We start from the raw sequence: 9,849 nt of genomic DNA, 5'->3' as shown, positions 1-9,849 counted from the left end.
GAAAGGTAGCTTTTGGATAATAACATGGATAGGAAGATATGTTGTGTGGGGGTAAATAGATTAGATAAAACCTATTTTATGAAGTGGGACAACCCCTTTAATCTTAAATCATAAACTGAAAGACAATGGAGAACATCAATATTTGGATTAGGGTTTCTGATGATCATGTATGAAAGGTGCTGAAAGCTTGCATTGAATATTATGACCCAAACATCTCAAAGGCCCCTTTGTTTGCACAAAAAGTTCTTGTGCATGTAAACCATCTAACAAGCAAAATACATAGTCCTGGCAAGCAATGTGGCATGCGCCTAAATACAATAATATTTGTATGAGTGTTTGGCTTCTTGTGCTTACTTAACATATTTTTATAAGCAGGTTCCTTAACTTTGCACAGCCATAATAAGCAGCATGTTTAGATTCTGTTAGGCCCATTCATAGTTCCAATTTTGTCTTTGTATTCAAGTTTGGGGGTCCCTATTGGAATTTGACTGAGGTGAGTTATTCTGGGCCGTACAAGTGGTAAAAGAATGAACAGAACTCATAGAGGTCATAGTATGAGTTGTTCGCCCCATTGATGGAGGTCCAGAGACTGGTGAGCCATAACCAGTGGGGCTTGAAGTAGTTTCCTCAGTCTGTTGTAGTAACCTTACTCTTTCCATCTCTATATGTGAAAGTGGAGTTCCAGGAGAACACATAGTGTTTAAAGGAATATAACAGCAGTCTCTCATAGGATGAAAAGATTCTGGTTCTGCAGGCCTCCGGCATGCATCTGGAGAGACCCTTGTGAAATGCATTTGATTGTAAGAAACATCTGAAGGTAATGATGCATGACCAATTGTCCTAGGCATTGGTGGTTCTTGCACGAGATGAAGGGAGTGTGGTATGGGGTAGTTGGACCTAGATTGCTGCTCATTACAATTTATGTGGCTTGCAGAAGGGGTTGAGACCACTTGGACTGTGTATGGACAGGCCAAAGGAGGGTTGTACTGTTGGGCAGCCAGCAGAGCTTGCAACAGGCGCATCATATGTTGTAATTCCTTGCTGAGCTGAGAGACTTCCTGGTTGAGATTGTTAATCTGCAATAAAGAAAAAGGACTCGTGTATCAACAAAAAACTGGTAAAAATTTCTTTATCACTATATTACTAAAAAGTGTTTGTCATTTGGTTTATAATGCATTAACCAAAACAGGTCAAAGTAGTATTGGAAATGGAAACTAAGACCCACACAAAACTCAAGAAAGAGTCTTTCCAGAGCCAACCCTTAATAGGGTTGAAGTCGGGTTCATTGTGGATGGAGTCCTAGCTGTCAGACCACTAATGTCTGCTATTAAGGCTAATGAAATTTGATACTTATAGACTTACCATTAAAGGGAACCTGTCATCAACTTTGTGCTGCCCATACTAACGGCAGCATACAGTAGAGACAGGTGAGTTGATTTCAAAGGTCTGTCATTTATAAGTTAAAAGTAAGTGGTTGCCGAGAACCAACCTCACAATCATTGCAGACTAGGCCTGGAAAAGAGTCACGGACACTTGAGAAGATCATGGTTATTCATAATCTGCTGCACTCTGCTGATGACTGACAGTCTTCTACCTAGTTTTCTCCCTTTTTCTCTAGGAGAGAACTGCCAACCATCAGCAGATGGGCGAAGAGAGCAGGAGATTAGGAATAACCAGGACTCTTCTCAGGTGTATTTGACTCTTTTCAAGGCCTGGGCGGCAATGATTATGATGCTGGTTCTCAGCAACCACTTACTTTTTGCTCACGAGTGACACACCACTGAAATCAGCATTTCTGTCACTATTTTATACTGTCCTCAGTGAGGTCACCATAAAGTTGATGACAGGTTCCCTTTAATTGGAGTTATTCAATGATGTTTGCTTTCTTACCTCTTGATTTAATCTGCATATATTCTGCTTAATTTCTTCTGCTTCGGCTGCTAAAATTGGGTTGATTAAGTTTATTCCTGAGACAGATGGGCAAGAGAAGAAAAGTGACATGTTTATAAAACATCTTACCAATTTTATGTACAAAATGATAATGTATAATGTATGTATATGTAATAACTTTATCTATATCACTAGAAATAAGGTGGCCCCCACACTTGTATTATCCATGCCGTTAAAGGGATAATCCCATTAAAAGTATGACTATGCAATAAATAGGGCATTGTTAATGAAATGTTACAGCAATACACATGCAATAAAAATATTGTTAGGTTTTTTATGTACATTCTATTTTCTTCTCTGGTAGCGCCCCCTGCTGTTTCTCCTGTAGCAGAAATGCTAGTCCCCCTTCTCATGTAGTCAGTAGTGGACTGACATGCTCAGTAGCTGCTCTCTTCTTCCTCTCAGTGCCGGCATAATGATCTTATGGGGAAGCAGGCGAAGGAGCCCAGACACCTTTCATTCCTCATCCCTACTTCTAAATTCCTAATAATATATAGCTATTCCTCACTCTAGACCAGGGTTAGGCAACCTCCGGCTCCCAGCTGTTGTGAAACTACAATTCCCAGCATGCTCCATTCATTTCTATGAGAGTTCTTAGAAGAGCAGAGCAAGTATGCATATTGGGAGTTGTAGTTTCACAACAGCTGGGAAACAGAGGTTGCCTACCCCTGCTCTAGACCAATGATTGTGAACCTTTTAGAGACCGAGTGCCCAAACTGCAACCCAGAAACCCACGTATTTATTGCAAAGCGCCAACACGGCAATTTAACCTAAATACTACAGTCCAAAGTACTTCATCATTTAGCTATAATATCCTGCCTACATTCAATGCGCTGCCTGTGCTGTTGATAGTGCGCCCTGCTCTGATGAATGGCAGGAAAAGTCTCAGGCATATCGGTATACCCTAGACTTTTTCCAGGGTGCGGGTGCCCACAGAGGGGGCTCTGAGTGCCGCCTCTGTCACCCGTGCCATAGGTTCGCCACCACTGCTCTAGACAGTGGAGAAAGAAATGGAGAGAGGGGCCATTGCTTACCATACCACTGTTTATTATTGGAATTGCTGCATCTGTGTGTGAGGGGCTGCAAGGTAGGAAGACGGGAGAAGGTTTTCATAGCTGCTAACTCCTGGTTGCCACTGGTGCTGGACTATTGCATGCGAGGAGCTGCTGCCAACCCACAAAACATGAAGCTACCAGAAAAGCTTCTCTATGCGAGGGACTATTTTTTATGCAGATGAAGAAAGGATTAACAAGTGCTAATTGCTGCGCATTTTAGGAGATGCAGGTTCTTGATTGTCTCATGAGTTGCCTGCCCACAGAAAGGGAAGAAAATCCTCCAGAAAAGCTGATGAGTGAGTACAAATAGTTTTAAGTTTGTGTGAGAACCTACTTGCTGAGATGATGCATCAACTTTAACTTTAGGAACAGACTGGTACCTGACAGATCTCGCACCCCCGGTCTGGTTGTCCTGGCTGGGCTATGTTTACTCAACTGCAGCAGTGATGTCACATCAACAACACCTGACCACAGCAGCCAATCGCTGTCCTCTTCAGTGTACTGCTGAGGCCGGTAATTGGCTGCAGTTGTCAAGTATTGTCAAGGTGATGTCACCCCTGCAGTCAGGGAACCAGAGCTGTAGCACGGGATCTCTCTGGTAAAGAACTATCTATTCTTTATTTCATGAAGATCACATGTGTTAGTGTCTAACGGTTTCCAAATGATAATCACCCCCTTGACAGCTGAAGATGCACATCTTTTGTTTAACCTGCATATTTTGGGTTTTTTCCTTCTCCTTGTATTGTTTCTTTAAATATACATTCTCTCCATGCTTGCTGAGTGGATGGGCTCTGAGCCAGTTAGATGTTCTCCCTTGCTTCTCCTCATCCATGCTCAAAAGATTCTCGGAAACATACTGTAGTCGCATCTCCCTTCCCTTCCCTGTGTTATTCATTCTTGCCAGTTGCCAGTATAAACATGGCAGTTTCAGGATCTTCCTCAAACTGTTTTTAGGGTTGCCAGGAATACTGTCACCGCCAGTTCTGTGAGAAGGTCTGACAGACGTCCTTCTTTACCTCTTGCATGATGTTCTTTGTTTTGGTTTCACTTTCTCATCTTATTTCCTTCTCCCAGGTGTCACCTATTTAGACTAATCTTCTTTCCTTTATATTCCCTCCCATACTGCCTCACTTTGCGGTTTATACTACTTCCTGGATTGAAGTGTTCACTGCTAGAGGCTTCTGCTGCTGCTTGTTCAGATAAGTCCTTTCATGTATTGTTTCCTTGCTGGCTTGATTCTAGGTGACCCTGACTCCCTCCGTATGAAGTGCAGGGAGCCGGTGGTCGTGTCCCCCTCACTATTATAGGGTTTTCAGGTGTCACACAGTCTTAGGTATGTGGGCATACAATCGTCTACCTTTGAGACCCTTGTATGTGCTTAGCAGTCAGGGTGAGCTCTTAGGGTTTTTTTAGGGGTCACCTATATGCTCCTTAGTTTGGGATCAAGCCAGTCGGCCGTTTATTCATAACTTCCAGCTATCTGCAACATCATTCGTGACAAATACCCCTTTAAACCTCTGCTACAGGTGTCTGGCAGAAGCTTGTCTCTCAAATGCAACATTTTCAGGGTGCAGCAGATTTATGGGCAGCTTGGAGGAGAATTTGACAGACAGCAAATATGCCTACCCAGCAAAGTTCCACTTGTATAAATGTACAATAGACTGAATTATAACTGGCTAAACCAACATACCCTATAGCCAATGTGGGCATCAGGTTTCTATTGTTACTCTTGAGAATTTAGTGAGCTCTATAATTCTCATTAAAACACAGGAAAATGTATTCATTATAAATTAGTAATGACGGTTGCTTATTTGTATATTTTAGGGGTAGATCTAGGACTTTCTTTTGCCTTCTCTGTGTTGTTCAGATTGTATGGAGAACGTTATATTATCAGTGTGCTTCACTAGGTCATAAAGGTTTATTTTAGTCTGCTCAATGTGAAAATCAGGACGTACTATTCCTCTTGTGTTTTATCAGTCTTTTAACTTTTGTTCTCATTATTATGTGTGCCAGTTCAGTATAACAGAATATGTGCACCAAGACTCTTATTGAGACCTTATGGACATCTAAATATCTAATAAATATCTAGTAATGCTTAATTTTGGATAGAAGACATTCAGTAATTTGGCGTTATCTAGCCTTCTCTTCTGCAATCCTCTGCCGATCCAGCATATATGCTTCTGCATCTTTGTTTACTAGTAATTGGCTGCAGTCAGTAGCCTCAGCAGTCTGTGCCAAACCACTGGCACCACAGCTCAGCGATGGGAAACCTTGATGGCAATTGTATGTCACATGACCACTAAGACCACTGAATGGCTGCAGCAGTCAAGTGCCGCCCTCGTATAAACTAGGACTAGGAGGGAGGACCTCCAGAGCATTTGTGCTGGATCAATGGGGGATTGCTGCCGTTTTCATTTTTTTGAAGGTTGAATAGCCCCTTTCATAAATAATCCGCCATTTCCACTGGCAGAGTAGTAAGATTTTTATGTTCCAAATGGCCACACAGATGTTAGTAGTAAAGAAGGGACTGTTCTCGTCAAACTCAAAGTCACAGGTGGCCACGCCCTTTCCGCCCATAACCCCGCCCACTCTGCCCATAGCCCTGCTCATAACCACGCCCAAAACCACACCTGAAATACTGCCCATTCAAATCCCCTTTTAGATCCGATAAGGAATCAGTAATTTAATTAAGTTGTAATATGTTTAAAAATAAAATATTAAGCGCTTATTAAGCTATTATAAATCTTGCCAGTGGCTAATTATAAATATTGACAATAGTTATTTGATCCGTCTATCTAACTATCTATAGGACCTTCAATGATGCCACCAGGTCCTGTTCTAATTAATTATCTATCTAACCCAAATCTATTGTTCAATAGATAAATATTTCTATCTATCTAACAATCTATCTATCTATCACATATATATCTATCTAGCTTATCTATCTATCTATTTTATCTAGTACCCTTTCCCCGCCCATAACCCCACCCACACCTCCCACAAACCCTCACAGCCCCCGCCCCAAAACTGATGTCAGAGCTGATCTCACCGAAGGTTCTTTTCTAATTAATTATCTATCTAGTCCAAATCTAACGTTCAACAGATAAATATTTTATCTATCATATCTATCATATCTATCATATCTATCATATCTATCATATCTATCTATCTATCAGGAATCTATAAATTTTATCTAGGACCTTTGATGAGCCCCTTTTCCACGCCCATAACCCCCCAAGCCTCGAACAAACCCTCCCAGCCCTGCCCAAAGCTGATGTCATCGCAGGTTCTAGGTACATTTCTAACTAGCCCAAATCTAATTTAAGACGGACAGCCGAGCGATTTAACTTTCCAGGGTGTTGATTCAGCCGCCCTATTTTTGACTGCGGCATCCATTTTCTGAAATATGGCGTCCATTTTGTGAAGCGCGTCAGGGTACGTCCGAGCATGTTGAAGACATGTTTGGGCATGTCTTAAGACGCTATTTAAGAGTTCATAACCACGCCCTACGGCGTCCCCATAACCCCTACCAGTCCAGACCAAAGGAAATTTGCTTTGTTATGTAATTATGTTTAATAAAAATCGAAGGCGTACGTGATTTAAGCAAAATGTCTTTATTTACGACGCATCATGGTACATTTTTTCGATAACTTATTAGGGAAGACGCGTTTGTGCGTAATTACAGCAACGTATACATAATTTGTTCATGCGCCTGGTTACAAAGGTACATACAATACGGTCATTTTTCCTAAAATCACTCATAAATATTTTTTATACATTTTCAAAAGACATGCCTTTAGCTATACAATGTAAGATATAGATGCAGTAATGCCCGCAGACCGAACTAATGGCGTCCTGTATTTGTCTGTTTTGATACCTTATAGCAGGGGTGGCCAACCTTACAGACACAGAGCCAGAAAAAAAAAAAGTATGACTGCCAGGAGCCACAAGCTATACATTTACACAAATATGCGTGCACACGATAGTATTACTGCAATTGAGTGTAGACAGCTTTAGTGAGACTTCTGGCAATCTTTGTTTTTGACAATGTGTTTAAAATCTGGTTTGTATTCAGTCCACCTCATGCTCAGATGACACCCTCATGCTCAGATGACCGCCCCATGCACAGATGACACCCTCATGCTCAGTTGACACCCTCATGCTCGGATGACCCTCTCAACCCCATTCTGAGATCGTGTGTGGGGGTGATTTGACATAGTGGAGATATGAGCATGGGGTGTCTGATTTTAGGTGTCTTATGTGGGCACTGGGGGGGGGGGGCTTATTTTGTGGATCTGATGAGGATTTGGGGGGTGAGCTGGCACCCCCCCAATACTTAAAAAAAATGGTACCCCCTCACAGTAGTATTGTACTTATTGTACAACCTTCACAGTAGTTTTGTACAGATGTGTGCCCCTCACATTAATTATGCCCACATTGTGCCCTCTCACAGTAGTTATGTCCACATTGTGCCATCTCACAGTAGTTATGCCCTCTGTGCCCCTTTCACAGTTGTAATGCCCTCTTTGTGCCCCCTTCACAGTAATAATCCCTATTTTGCCCCCTTCACAGTAATAATCCCCATTGTAGCCCCTTCACAGTAATAATTCCCACTGTGCCTCCTTCACAGTAATAATGTCCACTGTGCCCCCTTCACAGTAATAATGCCCACTGTGCCCCCTTCACAGTAATAATGCCCTCTGTGCCTCCTTCATTGTAGTAATGCCCTCTGGATCTGTGCCCCATCCATAGTAGAAATGCCAATTGTGCCCCCTTCACATTAGTAATGCCCTCTGTGCCCCCTCCATAGTAGTATTGCCTACCCAGATCGCTCTGCAGCAATGTGTGGGCGGAACTTATGCAGCTCACCGGGCTACAGGCTCTGCCCAGACACCATTCACAGCGCCGCCGGCCTGAAGGAGGGGAGGAGCGCCGGGAGCTGAGCGGTGATTGACAGGACCCAGCTCCCTGCGCTCCAGCAATGAGTGCTTCCATCTGTATTGATGGAAATGCTCATTGCTTCTGATTTCGGGCACCTTCTGAAAGCGGCACCCTGGGCGGACCACCCGCACGCCACTGGAGAGCACTGCTGAGACAAGTGCAAAGTAGAGAAATAGCTGGCCCGCTCCCCTGCAAGCCGCATATGTAAACAGAGGAGAGTAAGAGCTTGCCAGACCACTCCGCTGCGAGACGCAAATAAAGATGCAAGGAGCCGCATTCGGCTTGCGAGCCGCGGGTTGGCCACCCCTGCCTTAAAATCTTAGAGTTTTTAGATAAAAATTTCATAAATTCGCCAGGAAATATTTTATTCGGGGCCGATAATCCATAATTATCAAAAAATATAGAGACGCCATTCAGGTATGATATAATTAAAATCCTGTGTTTTCCCCGCTAATACGAATTGTCTGTATATACAATATAGGCCGCCGGACGGTCAATGATTTTATTTTCCGGTAATAAATCGCATGGAAATACACCTTTAAATATGCAGCGGGTGTGAAAGTCAGCTTTGATAAAGCAGGTAATTTCATAATTATTCATTTTTATTGAAAATCATATAAAACCTCCCTTCTATTGTTAATTTGAATAATATTTTCATGAATAGAATACGCAATCATGTTAATAGTGTTTAGCACCGGGTCAGCAAATTTAATTTCAGCTCTGAGATTTCCAGTTTTTACTAGAGAGAAATGTCTGCCAGGTTCTTGATCCGGCGATAAATCAAAAGCAAACAAACTGTACCCGTTCAAAAATTCTGACCGATCCACGGATAAAGCGTTGTCAGCCTTTTTCTTCCCCGAAATGTGTACGAGCAACATATATTCACGAACGCCTGAATCGTCTTGAAAATTAAGCTGAAACGGTTTTGCGGGTATCTGTTGTCCGTCTAAATATAAGGTGGCATAATTCACATTATGTTGATTGAAACACAAAAGATTTCTTTGGTAGTTCCCGGAAAATTATTTGTTGTCCACAAACGCTAGTATTACTGTTTTTGGGATGTTTCCAAAAAAAAGTTCCTCGGTGGGAACGCTATGCACTTTAAGCGATGCGTGATTGAGTACTTTGCGTCAGTGGTTAACAGAGCGTGACTGTGTCCGATTCTCACAGCAGGCGATACTTGAACTCTTTTGACAAACAACGACGCGTGTTGTATTTGGACTTTAAAATGGGTCGCCTCGGCAGACATAAGACAGAAGGACTCTTTGTTTCTGGTCAACTTTATCTTTAGATTTAATCCGTTCAGTATTAATTTAGGCTGATTAAATATATCTGTGTAAATGGGTCTCATTAATTCTACACTTTTAGAGCGAGTCGTATACTGATCTCTCTTGGTGAAACCGACATTACGGCCGTCGAGACCCCGTTCATCATGATGTCCCTCTGTATCTTTATATAATAAGCCGGCTGTAAATTGGGCCACTAAAGTTAGTGAATTATAATTTATTAGGGATTCTATATACGCTCTATACGTATAAAGCTTGTCTCTTCTTGAAATCCACGTGTCGCCGAGCGTTATGTCCAATTGATTAAAAAGAGTTAATAAGGGCGACATGGGATCCGTCGGGTATGGGTGTGATATCTGGGCTAACGATTCTGCAAATGACGTGTAACAGTGTGTTATTTAGGTCGTAATAAAACGGTTGTACCTCTACATAAAACGATTTTTCAGTACTCATTTGCTTGGCGGTATTTGAAAGATATCCAACTCTGATTTGGCATATTCGGAGGATGCGTCGTGTACAAAAGCCATAGCTGATAATTAGAAGATGCCGCTCGGTGAACGGCTTCTTGTTTTCTGGCGGCGACATCTTTTAGTCGGCTCTACTTTATTTATAAAAAG

At 42.2% G+C, this 9,849-nt stretch overlaps 1 protein-coding gene across 1 annotated transcript in view; it reads right to left on the bottom strand.

The window, feature by feature from the left end:
* Window positions 1-344: 344 nt before the first annotated feature.
* Window positions 345-9,849, bottom strand: part of KCNH4 (potassium voltage-gated channel subfamily H member 4) — a 195,519-nt gene continuing 186,014 nt past the window's right edge. Inside the window, exons 15-16 of the mRNA XM_044297612.1 lie at window positions 1,891-1,967; window positions 345-1,076 (exon numbers count right to left, since the gene is read on the bottom strand). Coding sequence (XP_044153547.1) covers window positions 459-1,076; window positions 1,891-1,967 — 695 coding nt within the window. The 3' untranslated portion in view covers window positions 345-458. The remainder of the gene's footprint in view (window positions 1,077-1,890; window positions 1,968-9,849) is intronic.

Source organism: Bufo gargarizans, chromosome 6 (genome assembly GCF_014858855.1).
Source record: "Bufo gargarizans isolate SCDJY-AF-19 chromosome 6, ASM1485885v1, whole genome shotgun sequence".
Taxonomy (NCBI): Eukaryota; Metazoa; Chordata; class Amphibia; order Anura; family Bufonidae; genus Bufo; species Bufo gargarizans.
Note: the sequence above shows the minus strand (reverse complement) of the source record. Positions and strands in the feature narration are given on the sequence as shown.